At 41.5% G+C, this 23902-nt stretch overlaps 1 protein-coding gene across 1 annotated transcript in view; it reads left to right on the forward strand.

The window, feature by feature from the left end:
• Positions 1–23902, forward strand: part of KIF26A (kinesin family member 26A) — a 132393-nt gene that overhangs the window by 62532 nt on the left and 45959 nt on the right. Inside the window, exon 4 of the mRNA XM_073349797.2 lies at positions 6157–6323. Within this exon, the coding sequence (XP_073205898.1) occupies positions 6157–6323 (167 nt within the window). The remainder of the gene's footprint in view (positions 1–6156; positions 6324–23902) is intronic.

Genomic DNA, 23902 nt, shown 5'->3' on the forward strand with positions numbered 1-23902 from the left:
GCAAGAGCACCACATACAAAATCCGCATTGTCTTCTGTTGGAATTCTGCATGCAGAATTCTTGCAAGATTGGCCCAGTGTTTGGAAAGGAAACTGTGTCCAATTTTGATCTCACTTATGCTGGTGTAAATCAGGAATAACTCCATTAATATGAGTAGAGTTACATATATGTAAAACTGTATTAAGTGAGAGGACAATTGGACCCGTCCACTTTAATTTGTGTCCTTTTTATACTTCTCTCCTAAATGAAGCTACCTTTGGTTTTTATGTTTAGAAATCCTATCTGTTTCCTTTCTCTTACACCTCCACCCATTTTTCTTGGGATTTTCCTTTCTGGTTTTCTTCTACCTTTATTTTATTGTCCACAAATTTATTTGTCCTTCTCTCTGCATCTGTGTAAACTTTTATATCTCAACGTTTGTTTCTTCTCTGTCCCCAGTGCCAGTTTATGCACATGATTTTACAGTTACTATTCCACTGGAGCACAGCAACAGCAGGCTGGCTTTTTGGGTATTTCTGGGAAATTCTGTGGCCTGTGTTATCCTGGAGGTCAGACTGAATGATCTCAATGGTCCCTTCTGGCCTTGGCATCTGTGAAACAATGGACAAAGGCCAGTGTCCAGAGACTGGAAACATTCTGGATGAATTTTTGGCTTTGGACCTCAAACTTTTATTAATAAGTTAAGAGCTTGTTAGTTACTTTGTTACTTTGGTTATAGGTAGACAAAATCTTATGAACCTGGATATCTGATATATTGTATTGTGAAATTATCTACAATATAATTTTGGAAAAGTCTGATGTATTTGAAACTAGGCAGATGTTTCCTGAGCTCCTGCCATACGGTCGCAATAGAGAGCACTGATCCATGTATGAGTATACAGAGAAAGGCCTCCGTTCCCTGGTGCTCCTGAACCCTAGTGAATGTACCTGCAGAGTGAGGGAACATGTGACACCATCTTTGGCTTGTTCTGCCCCTTGAAGCAAATTGGATCAGCCGCTCCCTCCCTACCCCCTCACTTGCTAATCCCTCCCCACTTGATTCTGGTTGACTCCCTGCCTGCCCATTTAGACATCTCCTTGCTAGTTCTTTCCCCATCTATGTTGGATGGACTCATGCTCCTGCCTGCCCCATCTTCCATCTGCTTCAACAGACCTACTGCAATACCTTTACCTCTGCCTCAGTGGAACTGCCTGTTATGCCCTTAAACCAGCCTGCTCCCTGGTGTCGTGTAAAGAATTACAAGGACTTTTTTCAAACATATTAAAGAAGACAAGTAGCTGGAGTTTGAGCCACCAATTCTGAATTCGTCTTTTTAAACCTCCGTATGGTAGTGATTGATATCTGGCTATTACTATGATTGGCACCCTATGAATACCTAAGATATAAACCCGCACAGCAGCTCCATCCCAACTCTCCTCTGCTGCTAACTGGGGTGAGAGATGGGGTGGGATGTGTAGGACTGTACCAGCCCAACACTGAGAGGCTATGCAAGAATTGCTAGGGTGCTCAGTTTCTTCACCTCCCCAGGCCCCCAGGTTCCTGGTGCTCACCCTATACTCTCTTTAAGACTCCCATCCCTGTCGTATTTCAATCTTCTAATTTAAAAAACAAAATGTATGGCCACTATTCGCAGCTCAGATAATTTGACTTCCAACAGGAGCACCATGGCCAAAGAGCAGTGCTTGTGACTCTGGTGTGTGCATGTCCTCATGACTGGCCCTGGGACCTAGCAGGTCTTGCACAGGCCAAGAGAGGTTCCCCACAGTGAGAGGGCAGATTAGGTCAGGAGTCCCGACCTGGTTGCTCCAGCCACTGGCCAGCTTTCTCCCCTGCCACAGCACCTTCTAGAGACGCCTACAAAATCCCAGGCAGCCAGTCCTGAAATGTAAAACACATGGGGTAAGATTTTCAGAAGTGTCGGCCTACTTCTGCTTTCATTGAAGTCAATGGGTGTGTGACTTATAGAGGGAGTGGAGTTAAATCCAATGCTGAGCAGTTGTGGAAATCTCTCCCTTGAGGATTATTCAGTTTCCAAAGGGTTAAGGTTTTTATTTTATTTTTATAAGGAACCATTAATCTTGTGGAGCAGAAGCCTATGGCAGTTAAAATATTCAGTGCAGTCAGTAACACATTATAATGACAAGGTTGTGATTTCTGCACTTGATCATGAATGATTTATGAAAATTTAGTAAACAGCGAAGGCACAGTTCCCTTTCAGCAGCCTATTGAAGTCATCTCCTTGTGCAGACTTGTGTAGTTTAAAAAAATGCCCCAACAATCAACAAACCTGCTCCCATTCCCCTGGAAAATGATTTTTTCAAAATACATCCTTCAGAAGAGCACTGTGGATGAGGTAATTCTCACGATTTAAAAGCAACACCTCCTTTCATTATCTTGCTTTAATCCTTCAGGGCCCATAGTTGAAATTATCCTGAAATTGTTATTTGTGACAAATTGCAGTGAATGGGAGGTTCTCCAAGTTTTTTGTTTTTAGTTTTCATACCTCATGGCAAGTGACTCGGACCTGCTCGATTTTCTAATGCCTGAACTGGCATTTCTTGAATCAGCAACACTTCTTTTCTCTGATGGCTGGCACTGGCAGAACTTACTTGTGCATTAGTCCACCTTCCCTCGTACTTTGTTTCTTTTCTGCTTTTCTCTCCTTCCTCTTTCATCTCTGGCTTCTCTCTCCTCCCACGCTCCATTTTTGCCTCTCTACTTGCTTATCAGAGAATGGTCTAGAGAATTTCTTTGCTAACAGGACCGGTAGACACCATACACACTCTTGTTCTCTGCCTTCCCTAACCCCCCCTCCCCCTTACCTCTCTCTCCATCTTTCTCCCAATCATATCCCCACCATCCCTTTCTGTATCTTCCCTCCCCTCCCTCTTTGCTTCACACTTAGTTAGAAAACATTCTCTCTAAAAGGCTCCCTGGGCTGGTTGTGAGTGTCCATCTTTGGGAGCATTCCCTGCTGTGTGGATGCTGAGCCTGCCCCTGTGTGAAGCACTTATTACAATCAGTTCTGGTCTCCTGTGACCCATCAGCAGAGCCAAGGAATGGGAAGTCAGTCCCTGATTAGAATCAACACTTCAGGAGCAGACCACTTCTCGTGCCAAACACTAGTAGTGCTTACTGTTCTCTAACACTAATGCACTTTTAGGGCCTGATCCAATGCCTGTTAATTTAGGTGGGAGTCTTTTCACAGATATCAATGAACAGTGAATCTGGCTCTTAAGGCAACATTTTGAAAGAGCCTAAGGCCCAAATTTCTAAAGGTATTTAGGCATTGTTGTGCTCAGCGTCACAGTGTCTATCATTTTTCAAAAGGGGTTTAGGCACTTAGGCTGGGATTTAGTCTCAAACTGACTTAGGGACTTAGGCTCCTAAGTCTAACTGAAAGTCAATGGCATTTAGGCTCCTAAGCCACTTGGGTATGTCTATACTGCAGTTAAACATCTGTAGCTGGTCTGTCTCAGCTGGCTTGGGCTTGGGCTACAGGGCTGTAAAACTGCAGTATAGACATTCTGACTTGGGCTGGAGCCCGAGTTCTGGGACCCCACAAGGGGGCATGCTGGCTCAGGATGGTGCAAACACTATTTGAAATGAATCCTAAGCTTTGAAGAACCTTTTTGTTTTTCTCTGTCAATATATGGCAAAACTGATGTTACCTCTGAGTTTAAGAATACTAATTGAGTAATTAAAGACTTAATGGAAAGGTATGGATTCTCTTTAAATACATTATTTCACTGATTAATTTATCGTGCATGCCTCGTTCTCATTTTTTTTTTCCTTTCCAAGAATCATTGCACTCTCCTTTGGGTCCCACCTGTTGTTCGTTGATATAAATCTCTCTCTAAGAGGCAAAGAGTAAAATCATTTCACTTACTAGGCAACTGCAGGCTAAATTTTCAAAGCGACCTTTTGGGCACTGCAACTTTTGTGTGCTGAACTGGAGACCCCTTGCAGGGGACTGATGTTCAGCAAGTATAGAGCATTTGCCTTCTGAAAATCAGGCCCCATTAAGGCCTCTCAAGTTAAGGACTCAAAAAATTGAAGTGTCCAGAATCACTAGGCAGTTTTGGAAGTTTAGGCCTGTGGATTTTGAAAGGGGTAAGAGCTGGTGGGTATATATCTACATTGTTATCCATTATCTGTATAGGGCCACATGCTATAATAGCTTCAAAAAAGGTGTGATAAATCCACTTTCATTATATGCATACTAGACATAAAAATATCTCATTCAGCAATAGAGCTGTATTAAATGAATAGCTGTTAAGAGATGTAACCTACTGTAAGACTAGAAGTGTGGTGCAAAAAACGGTTATCCACTCAACAGGTTCTACTGAGTCATCATAAATCTCTGATATCTGTCGCCTTGAAATTCCATGAAGTATCATGTTAGCTGTGCACATTTTACTTTTAGCTTTAGATTAAGAAGCGTCTGCCCAGAAAAACCAGTAGTTCATAAATCTTTGCTTCTTCTGTAATACTTTGTAACTTAAATGTATGATTCTCCTGCTAGCCACAAAACACTGTTGCGTAAATTCCAGTGCTATAGAACTCCATGAAGAAATTTTTGTGAAATTCAATGGGGACCAGACTTTGGCCCTATAGTTTTAATTTGTAGTAACAAAAGGTGTACATGGAATTTATGGATTGCCTTCTGGAAGATTCTTTCTTGGAGTCAAGTTTCCTAAATCAGTCTGTAAAAATGTTTTTAGTGAATTGCTATGGGGAAAAGCATCAACCACTTAACAAACCCCACCACCCAAACTCTGTAAGCATCCGATCCTTAGACTTCAATGGGAATAGCGGGTGCCCAGAACCTGTCAAGATGCACTTAGCACTTTTTGAAAATTGGGCCCGCAATGAAACTCCATGCAGCACTTCAGGTGTGAAGTGACTGACTAGAAAGGAGTTGCTTGACATCTGAAGAATTTTGCCACTCCCACTCTGATGAGAGAAGCTCAGTTTGGATTTTTCAGTGTGTGACAAAGCTGAGGTATTGACTGTAAGTGTGGATGCACTATGATGTCTGTGTAGCAGATAGTTCTTTAAAACTTGATCTGTGGTGGCCTAGAATTTAACATTTGGTGGCATCCCAGGGAGTATTTAATTGCATTTGTGCTGCATTACAAGGCTGTCTCCTTTTCCTGAATTTGTTTTAGTTAATTAGTTGTAAATGTCAGAGGAGTATTTCAAATGACAGAAAGATCCTATATTATCATATATGAAGCAATTAACTCTTCTGACAAATATTTATTGTGGTGTCGTCTTTAATTAAGCTTTTTGTACTCTTGGAAATACAGCGTGTTCTCCCCAAAAGGACACTTTTCCAGCTCTGTGGTTGTGTATTTTTGCAGACTGCCATGGACATCACAACTAGCTTAATGAAACTTGGCAATGGAAGAGTTAATAGGCCTACACCTCAGATACTTACATGACACTGTCTGTTTCAGAATACTGATTTCCCTGCTATTTTGGCCAAAAACCAACCAAACAAAACCCCAAACAAACCAAAACCTCCCCCAAACACCACTGATTTGGGTCTTTACACTGAAAATGATTAATCCCCAGGCACTCTTGTTCTTTGCACAGATACCATTTGCAGGAGAAATGTAACATACTTGTGCCGTTGAGACCGATGATGTTGGAAAAACAGCAGAGCAGAGGCTTATAGGTTTTTTGTTTAAAAAATTGATGTTTTTACTTGTTTCTCGTTGCTGCTCATATGAATACAAGTTACAAATATGACTGTTTGTTTGTTTAGCTCCTTTTAAACAGATAGGTCTAGTAGTTGATGTGCCACTGAGAAATAATTCCTGACAGTTATAACTGAACCAGATAAACAGTTCTGCCATCCGCAAAATAACACGGTAAAACAAAAGGGTTCTGCTTATCGTTTTCCATTTCTTCATGCTTGTCAAACTGTTTAACTGTGCATTACCCAGAACAAAGGGTCTCCGTATTACTCTGCTTGTCTGCTGTGGTCATGGTTTTAACCTTCTCCACTGCAGGGTCCTTTATGGCATGCTTGTCCACATTCATTACTTTTTCCTTGCTGTGGCTATGTTTTAAGCACAGGCTGTCATACATTTAATCTATGTTCATATGTATACATCCGCATATGTATCTTTAAAATTTTTCTTCAGGCAGAAACGGCAACAGAGGGTGGACGGGAAGGTCCTAACGTTCACGTCGCCTCAGGGCTGAACAACTGTGACCAAACTGGAACAGGCGGCTCACTGACCTCGCAGAGTTTGGTTGCTCCTGCTGGGGCCTCTGCTGGTACTTCAGCTGCGGCTTCATTCTTCATAAGGTAGTGTTCATCTTTACAATTTACATAATTGCTAATGGATATTACGTGGTTATATATTGAAGGTTCCACTGTGAATAACAGTTCATGTTAGTGTATGGTGGCAATTGCTGAGAAGGGAGGTAACCATCCTCTCCGGACACTGGCCTTGCACTATTGCTGAGGTCATGTTTTTATTTCTGGAGACCTAATGGGTATAGTTACATATAACAAATCCACCACATGATAGGCTTCCTCTGAGCAGGGGTTTTGCTGCTTTGTACTGGCAGAACTGAGAAGAGATGCTTGAACATCATCTACATCTATTATAATTTGTACAGTCATCAATGTTATGCACACAATTGACATACATTTTCAGAAACTCCTCAAAAGAAGTACTAAAACTTTGTGGATTATTAATGAGACTGAAGCCAAGGCTGTCCCTCTTTATGCCAATCCAGCTTTTGTACGAGTGCATGAAGAACTCAGTTGTGTTATCCGAAATGCTGACATGTACCATAGTATAACTTGTAAAATCAGATGTTGTTCTTGTTCATGCACGTCCAGCTGCTGATCTAAGAATTATTTTGGGGTAGTTCTCTGGCCTGTGCCATACAGGGAGTCAAACTAAATGATCATATTGGTCCCTTATGGCCTTATAAGCTACATATCTACAAGATGGTATGTGTGTGTATAACCAAAGGAGCAAACCCTTCATTCCACATGCTAATATTGCTTATCAAAAATTTGCTCATAGTGGTACCATATTGACATGCATCCATGTTTGAGCTATTTTTTCTTCCCATCTACCCCAAAGGGTAAGTCTATATTTTGACATTTGAGATTATTTGAGAAAAATGAAAAACACTTTTTATTTAGGTTGTTGTACAGTAGCACAGGGTTTCTCAAACTTCATTGCACCACGACCCCCTTCTGACAACGAAAATTACCACACGACCCCGGAAAGGGGGATTGAAGCATGGCAGCGGGGCCGAAGCCCGAGCCCTGACTCCCAGAACAGAGGCCAAACCTGAAGCTTGAGGGCTTCAGCCCTGGGATTGGGGGGCTTTAACCTGAGCCTTGCTGCCCATGGCTGAAGCCAAAGTCTGAGCCCTGCCACCTAGGGTTGAAGCCCTCGGGCTTCAGCTTCATCCCTGGAGGGCAGGGCTTGGACTTTGGCTTCAGCCCCGGGCCCCAGCATGTCTAATGCCAGTCCTGGCGACCCCATTAAAACAGGGTCGTGACCCACTTTAGGGTCCCGACCCACAGTTTGAGAACTGCTGCAGTAACATAACATACGCCTGTAAATAGCATTTCCCCCCCTGTAAATGGTAACAAAAAATAGGCTCTCTGGCTAAAAGCTTGAATTTCAAGGTATAGCCTGTAATAAATTGTTAGGACCAACTGGCAGAGTTTTCACAGTAGGGGTTCATTGTGAAAATGGTTACTGAACTATATTGGTGAAAATGCTGGTGCTCTAATTGCTAATGTTGCTTAAATGGAAAACTGTTGAGCAGATAGTAAGTAAGTTCTAAAAAAAACCCCAGAACAAACTTTCAGGGTCTCCTTCGTGCTTTTCAGTTTCTTTTCTATACAAAACTCAATTTGTAACATTCTGTTGGGAAAGTTCAGTGTGTTCAAATGTTCAAGTTTTCAAATAGTATTAAGAAATTTTCATGCTGGGAAAACTCGCTAATATAATGCACACAGAACATCCTTTCTTTTCTCCTTTCAATATCTTTTTGCCAGATTTTCTGATGTATTTGAGTTTAAATTAAGCCTTTGCTTCTTCCCAGGCCAACTTCTCGTGACATTATGCCTCATATTCTTCATAGAAATATCGCTATGATAGGAAAAAGGTATAACTAAGATATGTTTTATGGAAGATGGGTCATGTGAGATATCATTGGAAAGGTTATGATTTTCTGAATGTGATGATCCTATTTGTATGCATGTACCATTTCTGTATCTGAAGTTAGGAATATTGACTATGTAACAATTACAACTGTGTTTTCATCTGGGGAATGCCCACCCGACAGTATGCAGTCAGCCTGGAATGGGCCATTAGGGAGATTAGTATCTTCAAAGTCCTATTGATGTCCCTCCTTCCTGGGATGCTGCTTTGACACTGCAGGGTCATGTGATCATGTCACCTGGTACTGGACACCATCTTGGACTTCTAATGTTTTCCCTTAAGAGGGGGCGGTGGTCAAACTGAGTAACAAAGGATTCCCGCTATATGCAAATCCTATTTAAGGCTGGGGAGTGAGTTAATCTAGGTTCTTCTCCGCTGCCTCCCCGCCCAAGCAGGAAGACTGCTGAAAACACCTAAAGAAACAAAGGAGCTAAACTGGGGGAGGCCAGGGGTTGAGCCCTGGTGATCAAGGTCTAGCCTGTGAAAGGAATACCTGGAGATTTAAGCTGCAAGCAGTGCAGTTTACCTTCAAGAAACTCTGCAACCTGCATAAAACAAAATTTAGGTGAGAATTTGCTACTATTAATCAGTTAATTTAATGTATTAAGTTTAGGTTTCATGTTTTGTTTTATTTGCTCAGTAATCTGCTTTGTTCTGCTTGCTGTCCCTTATAATCACTTAAAATCGACCTTTTGTAGTTAATAAACTTGTTTTTTGTTTATTCCAAAACCAGTTTGTGCAATTCATAACTGGAGAGGCCGGGACGACAGGAAAAGCTGTGCATATCTTCCTCCACATTGAGAAAGGGAGTGGATTTCATGAGCCTACGCTGTATAGATCTGTATCCAGTGCAAGACAATATATTTTTGGGTTTGCACCCCGAAGGAGGTGTGCACTTCAGTGCTAGGCAATCCCTTATTTGAGTCTTCCCACACAGAGCTGATCTCAGTGTCTGTATGCCTTTGCAGCTGGGTGTGTCCCTACCTGTGTGTGTGCTAGAGGAGGCTTGAGGGCCCGGCACAACAGGACAGGGTGAGAGAGCCCAGGGTGGTGGAATGGGCGGGCTCAGTGGGACTCCAGTACATCAGGTATGGGCGAGCAACTCCTCACACTTCTCTTCTTCCATGATCCTATTTAAAGACAAATACTAGTCTGAATTTGTGTCCTGTTATGACTGCTGCTCTACACACAAAATAACTATATTAGAAGGTAATTCACACCCTTCGTTGTGCAAATTCTGTGTGTGGGCACTCTTACTTTGATTTAGTTCAAGTTGTTTTGGATTTATTTCAGTGCAAGTTTGTATGTACACAATCTTATGCAAGTACAATGTGATAACTTCACTGCAAACTCCAGAAGACAGAGAAGTAGGACTTAAGGGAGGAAAAAATTCTTACTCAATCTCAGATATCTGAAATCATGGGGCGCAACTGTCCAGATAAATTGCCTTCTCTTTAAGAGTGTAGTTTTGGGTTTTTTTTAACCCTGGTTTCTTCTTTAATGATTTTTATTGGCATGATGCAAAATAAATTGAAGTCAATGGAAAAACTCCCATTGACCTCACTGGGTTTTGGATCAAGCTGTAAATGCTTTCTATAAATCCATCTTTGTTTCCACTGAATCAAAATTTTACCGATTTAGCGCTTAAATTCTGGCTAAAACATTTAAAATCCATTAGTTATGCTGCTTGTTACCTATCATTATTCCTTAGGAGAATGTCTTTTGTTCAACTGTTAACTAAATAACAGAGTGAGTTGAAATTTTTTTGCAGAATTTTCTTTTTTAATGACTTTTATCAAAAATGAAACTTCTTGAAAAATGATCAGTTATCAAAATTTGCTATGATGTTTTATTGAAATTATTTTAGGATTTTTTCATATACAAAAACTTTCATTCTCTTACTGAAAACCAGGTTTTCAGCAAACAAAAATGTTTAAAAACAACTTGAAATATGATTTTTATAAAAATTTAGGCTAAAATATTGTAGAAAATTTCCCCCAAAATGGAAAATAGGTTAATTTCAAACCCTGTGAATCAGAAACAACTTCAGAAGCAGTTAAAGCAGATACTGCTGCCCAGGGCCGCACCTTCCTTCCAGCACTCCTTGGTCCCAGAACTGGGCAAGGAAATCCCCCATTTGGGGGCTAGGACTCATGCAGCACCAGCCTCAAATCCCCCAGCCACGTAATATTTAGGAAAAAAAGCCAGGCAGAGATTGAAGCTGACCTGAGCACCTGCAGAAACAGCTTAATCAGGGACTACTGGCTATTGATGTCATTGGAGTATTTTTTTATACTTTTGGTCGGACACCTGGTGCTGATTGGCTGTTTGCTCTAACTGCCACCCACCTCCTCCCTCAATCTTTTTGCCTCATTCTATTCTTGCCTTTCATACCCTCCAGCTTCCTCCCCTTCCTCTTCTTCCCTGCCCTATTCCCTTCACTCCCTTCCTTTTATGTCCCCCCTCCCTTCTGTTGTCTTTGTGTTTAGCTAATCTGCCTCTCAACTAAACACCATTCTCCCCTCAATAAAACAGAGAGGAATAATGGCATCAACATGTTGTTTGCTGCCATCGCATTGTTCACTCTGCTTGTATGTTCTACTTCTTTCGCCTATCTTGTCTGTCTTGCCTATTTAGATTGTAAGCATTTTAGGGCAGGGACTGTCTACTACCCTGTGTTTGAATAGTGCCTCATGCAATTGAGCCCTGTTCATGGTTGGTTCCTAGAAATGACTGTAATAAATATGATTATTAATAATAATTTGTCGGTTTGTGCAAAATCATTTTCCTTCTTTTTGACCAGCTCTCCTGATAGTTGGAATTTTTCACTCACGTCCTTTTTGTTTAGTTTTGGGAAAAGACCTATTCTATTAGTCATAGAAATAAAGTAGATCAATAAAAGTATGCCTGTAAGCTAAATTTTAGCATATTGCAGATGTAGTTTAAATTACTTTGAAATACAATAAAGCCCAAATAATGAGTCTACCTTTACCGAGGTGAGTAGTACCATTCACTTTAATGGGATTTCTCACATGAACAAATATTTCCAGGCTCAGGCTCAGTATTATTGTTCTTAGGGAAACAACATTTATATCAGTCAGGAAGGCCAACTAGAGGTATGCAGGCATGTTTGGGCAGCCTCTGGTTGGTTCATGGCTTTACAGCCCGCTCCAACCTTCTGGCATCTCTGCTGACATTAAAATCTGCATCTTTACTGAGTGTTGCTCTCTCCCCTTTTCATTATTGTATGCTTAGCCATGCCTGGGGGGAGGGGAGAGTTATCTGTACTGTGTTTATTTGCTTATGTTTGTTTCTTACCCCAAATTATAACCCTATATTTGTAAGTTCACAATTAGTTGCTCTGAAGATAGTAAACAGGAGAACATGGCTTCAGGTGGGTAAATATAATTTAAGTTCTGCAGCAAAATATTTTTCTGGGTCTACAATATATGCATGATTCCAAATGAAGATAATTTAAGTAGCCCTTGTACAGAATGCATTTCTTTGGTTAATAAATATGCAATCTGAATCTGCATATTGAGTAAAGAGCTCTTTTTCATTTTACCTGCTTGCTCAACTTCTTCAAGCTTAATTATGTGTTTTGCTTTTTTATTTATTTTGTTATTTTATTCATCAGCTTGAAATGCAAAAATCTCTGAAGTGGAGGTGCTGAGCATCCAAAATCAAAACCAAATAATTAAAACCATGGATGCAAGTGTGTCAGCAGAATAAAGTCAGTTTTAATCTTCCCTCATCCCTTGCTGTATTACAAGAAAAACGTTTTGACCAATATTGGACTCTGTCACATTCAGACCTGAAGAGCTCTCTGTAAGCTCGAAAGCTTGTCTCTCGAAGCTGGTCCAAAAAAAGATATTACCTCCCCCACCTTGTCTTTCTAATATAAACAAACTGTCAGAACCTGCAGTCTGTAATCAGTGCGAGTGTTACCTCAGTAAGGACTACAAGGTTTGGCAGAAATAACAGATTTCCAGCAAGAAACTGGCAGAGTAAGAAGGCTTTCCTCTAATAAAACAAAATAAAAAGGACAGATACAGAGCCAACTTCTGTTCTCACTTCAGAGAAGAGGCTCCTTGTATAAGAGGAGTAGAACTGTGTCCCATACTGATCAGATTTAAGAAAAGTACAGTGGAACAGATCTGAAGTCTAGTATTTGTAGAACTGTCAGGGAATGAACTCTGCCTAGCTTTAGCAATCTGAATTTTATAACCATTGTTTTTTTTCCTAAAGAAAGTGGTATGAAAAGCTTTGTTCTTACTAAATGAAACTCTTTATAGTTACAGTACTACTAAGTGGGCCCAGTCCTGTTGTCACTGTTTCTTATGGGGGTACCATATAAGGCTGTTATAAGATGTAAAACTTTTGTTGACTGAACACCTCAGAGAGAGGGAGCACTGTAATTTCCAAGAGCAGGAAGGAGAAAGGGAGAGAGGAAGAGGTTAGGAATGAGAGTGCACTGGGGGAGAGGTTAATTGCCTAGTTACCAAAAAGGGAAAACACCACTCCCCTGAGAGAGAAAAATCAAGCCCCCTAAAAACTGAAGCAATCACCATTAGTCTGTGACTTCGGCCTGTTTGTGACTTGTGACAGTTGTGGTGATTTCTGTGTTCCTCGATAGGAGTTCTACTTCAATGAAGCCATCTGTGGCTGGCCCTGACACAGAAAGACAAGACTGAAGTAAGATTTGAGCAGTGGCAGGATGTTTATTGAAGAATCAGAGGGATTTAAACCCCTATTGTAAAAGGCTGGATCACATGATGGGAGGAGGAACAACAATATATAAAGGTTTCAGAGTAACAGCCGTGTTAGTCTGTATTCGCAAAAAGAAAAGGAGTACTTGTGGCACCTTAGAGACTAACCAATTTATTTGAGCATGAGCTTTCGTGAGCTACAGCTCACTTCATCGGATGCATGCCGTGGGTTTCCACGGCATGCATCTGATGAAGTGAGCTGTAGCTCACGAAAGCTCATGCTCAAATAAATTGGTTAGTCTCTAAGGTGCCACAAGTACTCCTTTTCTTTTAACAATATATAAAGTAATTCTTCCTAAATCTTTATCTTGGTAGATTTTTGGAATAGCCCATCTTCTTTTCTTCCTCCCAAATTAGCTTATGAGGGATGTTATTTCTTGCATACTATATGTCTCTTACACTGCTAAGAGCTTTTGCAAGGTATTTGTGTATGTGCCAATTAATCACGTTTGCGTTTGCAAAATGACTTCCATCGAAAGTAGGATAATTAACTGTAGTTGCAGTGTCTTAATACCCATGCTACCATTTTTGTTTTATCAAATATCTTTTTAATTACTGTGTTTACTTGGGTTACTGAATCACTCCATTGTGATATAGGGTAAAATTCTAGGCTCCTAAATAATTTATGCACTTTTTGAGAGTTTTGCCTATAGGGCCCAATTCACCAATATATTCTAATTTTATTCTGGGGTAACTCCATTTAAGTTGTTAAAAATGGAGTAAGCCAGCATTGAATCAGACTCATTATTTTTCTGTTGCCTGCCTACTCTTGAGTGTGCAAGAAAACTCTCCATTTATATGCATAGTGTTTTTTGCTGTTCACCAGGAAAAATTCTATTCATCAGTCCATTTGCTTATCAAGGTCATAAAATATCCAGACAGTGAATAGTATGCATTATATTTAGAAACTTAGTAGGCTTTTTGTAGATTCAGGATACTCAATCATATTTTAATTCATGTGAGTCGTGGATTAAAGAATCTAATTATTCACTAATGAGCAATAATGGTACATATAAACTAAGGGTCACTATCCTATTACAGGCACCTGATGGTTCACTGATAACCATTTGGTCGTTAGATTGACCATAAAATACAGTCAATAATTGAGGTTACTCACAGAGCAGACACCTTATCAGCTTTAGGCATGGTGGGACAGCTTGTCAGTACTCAGTATACTGATTGTGCTGTGACTGAGCATATGATTAGGGTATTGAAGCAGTGTGTATCTAATGAAACTTCAGGAAAGGCATAGCAATATTACCACAACCATTAAATGACTAATGTGTTATTGTTCCAAGCCTCAGATGCTTCAATTAGTTCCAATAAACTGTATCTTGAATATTTATTTTAATGTGATCTAGTGTAGCGGTAGGCTCAGGACTTCAAAAATTGTGTTTACAGGCTTTACACTAGTCAAATTTGGAATGTTTGGGGGATAGATAACAATGGTTATGAAATCTGTATGGCTTTGAATGAAAACCTAATGGAAGGAATAAAGGCTATCATGCCGGTTCCACATTTTGCTGTTTATTTTTGCATTTTTATATTTAAAATACTTTCTGAAAAAGTCAGGCATCACCTATTGCATAAGATTAAAGCTATCTGTGGCAAAATTTTATAGCCCTATATTCTGCTCTTAGATTCATCCATGCAGCTCCCATAGACTTGCATGTGTGGATCTGAATTCAGAATTTTTTCCTTAGTATATTTTGCCATATGAACAGTCAAAATGTTCTAATTCATGAAGCCTTCTAGGGAGACTTCATACTGTATCACAATGCTTTATACTATCTATGAGAAATCAGACCTAAGATCCATTTTTTTTTTACTATTATATTTTTTCCATGACAATACCTTAACTTTCATAAATTATTTAATACAGCAAAGGATGCAAACTGCCTTTTGTCTTTCTGAACTGCTATTCAAACTTCTGTGATGTGACCTTGGAAAGTAACCATAGAAACGTGTTAAAAGCGTTAACCTAAAATCTGTAGTTCACTATGACAGTGATGCAAATTCCGTGAAAGAAGATTATGATGTATTAAGAATACTAGTGGCATATTACCTGTAACCTATTAATATTACCTGTAACCTATTAAACCTGATTATACCATGACTATCAGTACTTTCAGAATTTAATGGAGGGGAAAAAAGCACAAAACTCTAACATTTTTAAAGTTGCTATATTAAAAAACTGTAGCTAAATCAATCTAATATGTCAGTCTAACTTGCAATCCTATTAAATACAGGCATTATTTTTCTACTGAGTTCATAATACAGTTCACCAGTTCTCTATATTTAATAGCTGTAAACTTTTACTCTCTACCTGGCTGGGGTTGACTGGCATCATAGCTTTGTGCAGAGTTGGTATAATTTAAATCTTCTTGACAGATAAAGTGGATAACTGGGTTAAAAGTTATGTAGTTCACTAGAAGATAAAGGGAATTTTTGACTCATCAGATACTGAATTAGACCTTTTAGTGCTGGCTTGCTGTGGTGAAGACTAATTTGTAAGTCTGAAACAGAAGTCAAAAGTAGTCCTTGATATTGCTAAGAATAACAGCAATGGAAGTCCAGCTGAATGAGGGGGAGAATGAAGCTAAGTCACTTATTATTAATTTCCTCATTAAGCACAATCCACACCCAAGAAATCCTGAGCTTTCTCTTGGTATGATAGAAAAAAATAAAATTTGAATTAATTAGCTAGAAAAGCCCAGTACCAGCACATCCCAATTAAAGCTACCCTACTGATAAATATATCCCTATCCCCATGTATATTTCATCTTCAGATTGCCATTTAATAGCAATAATGAGCTAGGTACAGGGCCATTCCTGGGGAGCAGTGACTGACTAGTATTAATGGTCCTTGATTACTACTTGGAACATTAACCCTTTCTCTTTAATCCCCCTGCAATGCCCCGGTCTCTATTGTTGCTGTTTAATTTTTGTTTGGAAGGACATCTTCTTCCTTAAGTTTAATAAACCACAACATTTACACCTGCACTGGAAACTGTAGCACATGCACCAATTTGGCTGTGTGTGTGTATTTTAAGCCACATCCCTGTGGTGTTTAGCACAGTGTTATGCCATCATGGAGAAGTGACAATAGGAAGAGCAGGGACTGTAGAATTGTACGATATCTTGTAACATTTTAGGGCAATTTATGAGTTCCTATTTGCGGTGGCAGCATAATACTGTCTATAAATAAGAGCAACAATGGATGTGTAGGTTGCATCCTGTTTCATGTTAACACACGAGGGGGATTCTGTGATGAATCCGAACTAGACAGTCATGTTTGAATCAAGCAGGCTTTGCTCTTTAAGGCAGAAATGACTCTCAGAACACCAGACCAAAGAGGGAGGGAAGATCAGAAGCACATTACTGATAATATCACTAATATAGCACCATACATTTACACAGTAAGCCAGGTTTCCTGCCGTGAAGAGCTTGCAGTCTGAGTTTAACAAGGCAAACAAAGAAAATACACAGAACAATAGTTCAGGAAAGGGAGAGTGTAGAGGAGTTGCAGCAGTCAGGAGAAGAGGTAAGGTAGATTCCAAGGCATCAACAGACTGAAGCTGAGACAAAGAGAGCAGTAGAAAAGTCAGAGAGGTTAATGGACTAGAGATCAGAAAAGGACAGTGATTAGACAGGGGTGGGGGAGACTATGCAATGCTGGCAGAGAGCAAATGGTGATCAGAGAGGGGGGCTTTAGAGAGATGAGAAAGAGAACAATCAAGAGAGTGACTGTCATGGAGAATGGGGGAATCAGTCCTCAGCTGCAGATCAGGGTTAACAAGAGGCATATAGAGCCAGGGGATTAGAAGGGTCATCAGCATAGAAAATGAAGTCAGTGAGGATGAGGGAAGGGGATCATAGCAAGAGCCAGGGAGAGAGCGTGCCAGGCATCCAAATCAGGGAAATAGGAAGGAAGAGCAGTTAGGATGGAGATAGGAGAGAGGGGTAGCTAGCCAGAAGGCATGGACCGCAAACAAGAAGAAGTGGGATGGGAAGGAGGGTCAGGCTGGAAATGGGAAAATGGAGAGAAAGAGGAGGCCAGTGCAGCAAGAGAAGGAGGGGGCACTCAAAGAAATGGAAACAGCAGAGACTACGTTGGAGTGAAAGAGCCAGGTTTTGGTGAGGTGAAGTAGGTGGAGGTCAAGAAACCATGGAGGAGGTGACCAGATTCTCAAAACAAAAAAAAAAAAATGGGTCACTTTTCACACTGGGGCTGTGTGAGAGAAGGAGGGCATATGGATGGGAACAGGCCCCGCTTCTGGTGGTGGTGCAGGTGCCATCTATCTGTCCCTCATTTTTTGGTGAGTGTGGGGGGTGGCCCCTCGGTGTCTCTGGCCTGGAAACGTTGCGATGTCTGTGCCCCTGGGTGATATGACTGGGTGGGCGGGGGGAACGGTTTCCCAGACTGTCCACCATGCCCCCAACTGGGACGGAAGAGTCAGAGGGAGTTGCTGATTATAAAATGAGACACTTAGATGACCTGTTGTAAGGCTCCTGGGACTTCTGGGACTGACTGTTGACTAGTCCTGTCCTGGGTTGGGGGTGGGGGGGAAGAAATGAGACATTGGGTCACTTTAATCATTCATAGGGATGGAATAGGGACTCCAAAGGGAGCAGGAGGCTGAAAGGGAAAGGGCAGAGGAAGAAGAAGAACCAGGCTGGTAAATATTAGTCATTATACCTGGTAGAATGCTTTAAAAATCATTTGCAAAGTGTACAGCTCACCCATCCAGGCTGGATAAATACCTTGGAATGTGTTCGCTGCACACTTGCTAGTAGCTTCCTAGTAACAATAAATGTCCTGTGTCTTTTTATTCAGTTTTGTGACACAATAAATACAGAATTAGTACTCAACAAAACACATCCAGTCTCTACAGCTATCCATCCAGTTACCTTATAGATCCTTGTACCTTGAGGCTAATCCCTCAGGAGATGAGGGCTGACTTTCATCAGCACTAAACACAGAGCAGCCTAGCTAAACAAAAATGAGATTCTGGAGCACAGGATGCAGCCTCCGGGGCTTGCTGAGCTGGTTCAGCCTAACACCTATTATCTATAGGAGCTGATGCCGGCATTGCTGCTGGGAATACATTTTAAACCACTTGTGACATGTGGGAGAGCTAGATAAAATCAGTTGAAACCAAATGTCTCATAAATATGTGGAAGGGGAAAATCTAGTATCAGAACTCCACGAATTTGAACTTCTAGAGAATGACAGAACGGGCCAGAACAGGGTGGGTGTAGTGGAGTCAATGGAAGGGATTAGCAGTGTTGCAGAGAGGGTGGCGCTTATGGCTTTTTAATTGGGCAGAGCCTGATATATTCAGGAGGAACCTTGAGTCCTATCCTGTGGATATTTGCATTTATTCGCTTTCTGTTCCCTTAACACTAGATTTATTTATCTAAGTATATTTCCCTTTCCCTCTGTTCCCATATTTCTCCCCTTCCTAACTTCTTTCTTTCTTCCCTTTTTTTTCTGCATTTTTGGTCTTTCCAATCTGCCTTTGCTTTTTTTTATTGTGTTGCCTTTTTAACTCCCAAACTTCAGCCCTCGTTTTGTTTCCTATATTTAGGTTTTTCCACCCTTGGCTCAGCAGCAGTGGCAGCTGCACTGATGATTTTGCTTCAGTAGGGATGCAGCGTTCCATAGGTAAAATGATAACCGTGACTTTCCAGCAGGGCTGTAATTTGACAGTTTGCACCTGTTTCTTTTAACTTTATTGGTGACTTTTACATTCTTATATGCAATATATATTTTAACTAATGTAATGCTTCGTTATAACTGACAGACTCGACAGTCGTAATGATAAAAGCTGCCTGCTGCTTACTTGAATATTTTATTCTCATTGTTGAGTTGCAGCATGCATTACTGGATAGCTTATCATGTACACTATGCAATCTTCAAGGCAGACTTTTAAGTAACGTGGATTGTATTCTAGATTGCTTTGCCCCTGTTAATGTTTTCAAAAAGGATGCAGTGTATGTTTTCAAATATCTTTAATCACAACATAGTTGATAGACATCACATATAAGTGGCAATGTAACCTTACCCAAAAGGAATACTCCAGCGGTATCATTTCAGTGCTGTTCACTTCATATGCGAGCTGTTCGTCCTACAGAATTCTCTTAATTTCAGTGGGAATTCTGTACCGGGAACATCCCTGAATTTTTGGGCCCTACAGCTCTTGCCTGTGTTTATCTAAAGCTGTGAGGAAGTCTAAGACAAACTCATTGGAGGGAAACAACAAAATGAAAGTTCTTGTGAAAACAACTTGAGTAGCATGAAATCAACCCAGTTTCAATACTATTAATGAATCTAGCTACAAGGAGATTGTCCAGCTACAAGTCCCAAAATGTTCTTTCATAGTGTAGAACATGCAGTATCTCTTTTTAGAAGAAAAAGAAAAGGAGGACTTGTGTCACCTTAGAGACTAACCAATTTATTTGAGCATGAGCTTCTGTGAGCTACAGCTCACTTCATCGGATGCAGATGAAGTGATGCATCCGATGAAGTGAGCTGTAGCTCACGAAAGCTTATGCTCAAATAAATTGGTTAGACTCTAAGGTGCCACAAGTCCTCCTTTTCTTTTTGCGAATACAGACTAACACGGCTGCTACTCTGAAACCTGTCTTTTTAGAAGATTTTCCTTGTGAAAGGAATTGGTGAGTTCTTTTGCAGTTCAGTAGTGGTCCATACTGCAGAAGCAACTACATCTCTTCAATTGGTTAAGTGCTTTTTCAGTGGGAAAGTTGTCTGTCTTTGCTGGAATTTGAACCTAGGATCCTTGGATCCAAAAAGCTTCAGTGCCTCTCAGCCATAATAATAAAGATACACACTTCACAGGCCTATATATAATCACAAGAGGGGAAGGCTATTTCATTTCTCTGCTAGGTAATATTTTAAATTTGAGCAATACAATTTCAATCCATTATATGTCCGAGAAGATCCGTTTTAGAACTACTTTGAATTAAGTAAATCACAGCAACTTCATATCCTAAGAAGCATCCAAGTCCCTCGTCCATTTAAAAATAGTTCATTGTGTGGGCCTGGAGCTCCTGCCTTTCTATGATTTCCACTGAATCATTTAATACTGTCGGTGCCTATTAAACCTGATCAAACTAGGGATAACAAATGTCCCCCTAAGTAAGTTATTTTGCTTGGCAGTATAGATAGTGTCAATGCCCTGACTAGAACTTCGCTGGTGCTAGGAAGGGCCCATCACTGTATTCTCAGATGTGAAGTAATCATGGATCTGGTACAACTTACGGAGAAGAGAAATACAAAGGGTTTAAGGATAAATATCACTGGGTTTTGTATGCTAAAATAGGCTCTGCATTAATACACGTTGACTCGTATCCATACTATGGGTGGCTTAGGATCATGGAAACACTGGATCAGACTGGTCCATCAAGTCCATTTTCCTAACTGACAGTGGCCAGTAGCAGATGCTTCAGATGCACCCATCTTAGCTGTATCTTACTCTTCACCTCCTATCACTTCCCCCGCAACAAATGCCTCTGCTCCTCCCCCTGGTCCGGGTGAGTCAACATCAGCCAGTCAGAATGCCTTTGCCCTATACACCTGATGTGTGTTTGATAAATATCATAGAACATAATACACTATAACAAGTAATTTATTGCCTGAAAAGTCATTTTAGTATTGGCTCTTTTTTTTTGTTTTGTTTACTATGACTGGTATTGCAGGGCAAAATGCTAAGTGCTCTGTGTATATAATTACTTTAATAATGAATGGTTAGTTAATACAGTTGTTTCTGTTTCATTACTTTTGAGCTTTAAAATGGCTTTATTGCTTTTCCTGATTGAATAAAAATGAAGCTAAAGTTCTATTTTCTGAACCATACCATCTGTGCAGGAGGCGCCGTTTAAAGGCTGGGAAATAAAGTCCAACTTTTTGTCTAGGAAGAATGCTGGGATTGGATTGATGTAATTCTGCCTGCGTTAGCTTGGTTTGTTTATGAAATAGGGGGATATGAAAACATGGTTGGCTTTGAGGTAGCTAAATTTTCTATATGTAGTTATGTGCTCTACACAAGTTAGGAATTGACATATATTTTTATATTCAATATTGACAGTTTTGCTTACATAAAGATTAACCTACACAGGTTTCAACAGTTTGTCGTATGGAGCAGTAATAAATAGTGAGTATAGAAGTACAGCCATGTGTACATCTGTGCTTATTTCATTTTACAGCATTTGTGAGCAGAGCTAGACTGGTAGAAGCAGGGCATAGTTACTGGCTGCTACCATGGAGTATAAATTAGCCAGTTTCTCAGTCTTAGCTCTGGCTGTGGAGGTCCAGAAAGCTTGGACCCTATGCTCACTGCAGTTGAGTATCTGGCCCATAATTCTTGATGTGGAAAAAGTATAGATCCTAAGAATAATACTGTGATGATTCCTTAGATCACAATAATCAATGAGAATTTTTCCGTTCACTTCACTGTGAGCAGAATTGGGCCTTTACTGTGTTAACTTAGTTGATTTCTCTGCCATTCTGATTTAGTAGCTGATAGCCCCAGCTCCAAGTGAGAGAGCTAAATTTAAACCTGGAAGGCAGGGTTATCCTACCTCATGGAGCAATTGTAAGAGGCAAGGCAGGAACTTAACCTTAAACTGACATCTTATAAATCTCTATCAAACTGCATTAAAGGCAGCCCTTCTAAAAAAGCCACCCTTTGATGCCTTACATTGTGATCCAAATACAGAATTGTCCCCTGAGCAAGGTGACCGATGGAAATAGCTGGCACTAACGGCTTGTTCATTGCTTGACTAACTGGCTAAATAAACGTTTGGTAGCCATGCCTGCCTGAAGATTCTAATATGAGAAAAGTCTTATTGCCAGTGATTGACTGTGTAAACAAGCAGTCATATTAAGCATGTTTTAGTGGGAAGAGCATAAAACCATAATCCAGGAACTCTGTATCCCTCTGTACCAGTGACTCACTGTTCATCTGTAGACCAGATTGCTCTTAGATTAAGCCTTCTATATGAACACTAGTTCACAGCAAGCTAGGGTGTAAATCTATCTCTCACAATCTTGCCACACACTAAGGGTATGTTTACAATGCAACTATAACCCCTCTGCTGGCCCGTGCAAGCTGACTTGGGCTGGCTATGTAACTGCAGTGTAGACATTCAGGCTTGGCTGGAGCCCAGGCTCTAGGCCCTGTGAGGTGGGAGGGTCTCAGAGTTCAGGCTGCAGCCTGGGTCTGAACATCTACTCTTCAATTAAACAGCCACTTAGCTTGAGTGCGAGTCAGTTGGCATGGGCCAGTCGTGGGTTTTTAATTGCAGCGTAGATATACTATAAATAGGGTTGCCAGGCATCTAGTTTTCAACCGGAATGCGCAGTCGAAAAGGGACTTTGGTGGCTCTGGTCAGCACTGCTGACTGGGCAGTTAAAAGTCTGGTTGGCTGCCTGTATTGGGGCAGGCAGGGGGCCTGGCTGGCTCCGCGCGATTCCAGGGAAGCTGCCAGCATCTCCCTCTGGCCCTTAGGCATAGGGGTGGCCATGGGGGCTCCACGCGCTGCCCCGTCCCGAGTGCCGGCTCCGCAGCTTCCAGTGTCTGGGAGCTGCGGGGGTGGTGCCTGCAGGCTGGGGCAGTGCATGGAGCCACCTGGCCGCACCTCCACCGCGCCAGAGAGACATGCCACCACTTCCCGGGAGCTGCCTGAGGTAAGTGCTGGCTGTAGCCTGCACCCCCAACTCCCGCTCGTGCCCCAACTGCTTGCCCCAATGCTGAGCCCCCTCCCGCACCCAAACTCCCTCCCAGGGCCCGTACCCCCTCCAACCCTCTGTCCCACCCCAGAGGCCCCTCCCTGCACCTTGAACCCCTCATTTCTGGCCCCACTTCAGAGCCCGCCCCCCAGCCCAGAGCCCATACTCCCTCCACACCCCAACCTCCTGTCCCAGCCTGGAGCTCCCTCCCACACTCTGAAGCTCTCGATCCCAACCCCCAGCCCGGAACCTCCTCCTGCACCCCAAATCCCTCATCTCCGGCCCACCCCAGAGCCCGCACCTCCAGCCCCGTGAAAGTGAGCGAGGGCGGGGGAGAGCTAGCGATGGAGGGAAAGGGGATGGAGTGAGCGGGGGCAGGGCCTCAGAGAAGTGGTGGGGCAGGGCAAGGGTGTTCGGTTTTCTGCAGATAGAGAGTTGGCAGCCCTAACGATAAGTGTCCATGTGACCTTGCTGTCATACGCTAAAAGTTCCATGGTGTACTTTAATGTGCCTTGCTTTGGGCGAGGAGTAGATCAAAGTGCACTAAGGAACTCTTACTACATGGCAACAGGGTTCACTTTGTGCACGGCAGCCTAGTGCAGGTATATTTACACCCCAGCTTGCTGTGAACTAAGGGTTTGTACAGACAAACCTACCGAATACTTATCAGGATTAACTCATGAATGTTCATACAGTACTTCGAATATGTAAAATGCTGTATAAGTGCTAAGTAGTGAGCATTATCATTATTATTAAGCAAGGATCATTTGGATTCAGGCCCCCCAGCTAGAGGGAATTGGGATGGACTAGCGAGTACAAGCCCTAATGTCTGTATGATTGCTAATGGCCAGCTGGCTGGAATGCGCTGTCTCATTAGGGAGCAATATCCTAGGGGTAAAGCTCAGAGGTCCACTGAAATAAATACAGCTCTGCTGATTTTTTTTCCTCCATCTGTGAATTTGGCCCAGAGATTGTGGAAGAAATCAATTGTTCATGGAAAGGATGAGAAAAGAGGTTGGGAGGACAGGAAGAGCAAGATCCTGAAGTTTTTTTGGAGGATCCAAGTCTTACTGAGCTCTAACATGCAGTATCCCTTAATCTTAATATATCTCATTTATCCTTAATCTAGTCTTGTGTAGACACAGCCTGCTGTCAGCCAAGAAAT

The sequence above is a fragment of the Lepidochelys kempii genome, chromosome 6, assembly GCF_965140285.1.
Source record: "Lepidochelys kempii isolate rLepKem1 chromosome 6, rLepKem1.hap1, whole genome shotgun sequence".
Classification (NCBI taxonomy): domain Eukaryota; kingdom Metazoa; phylum Chordata; order Testudines; family Cheloniidae; genus Lepidochelys; species Lepidochelys kempii.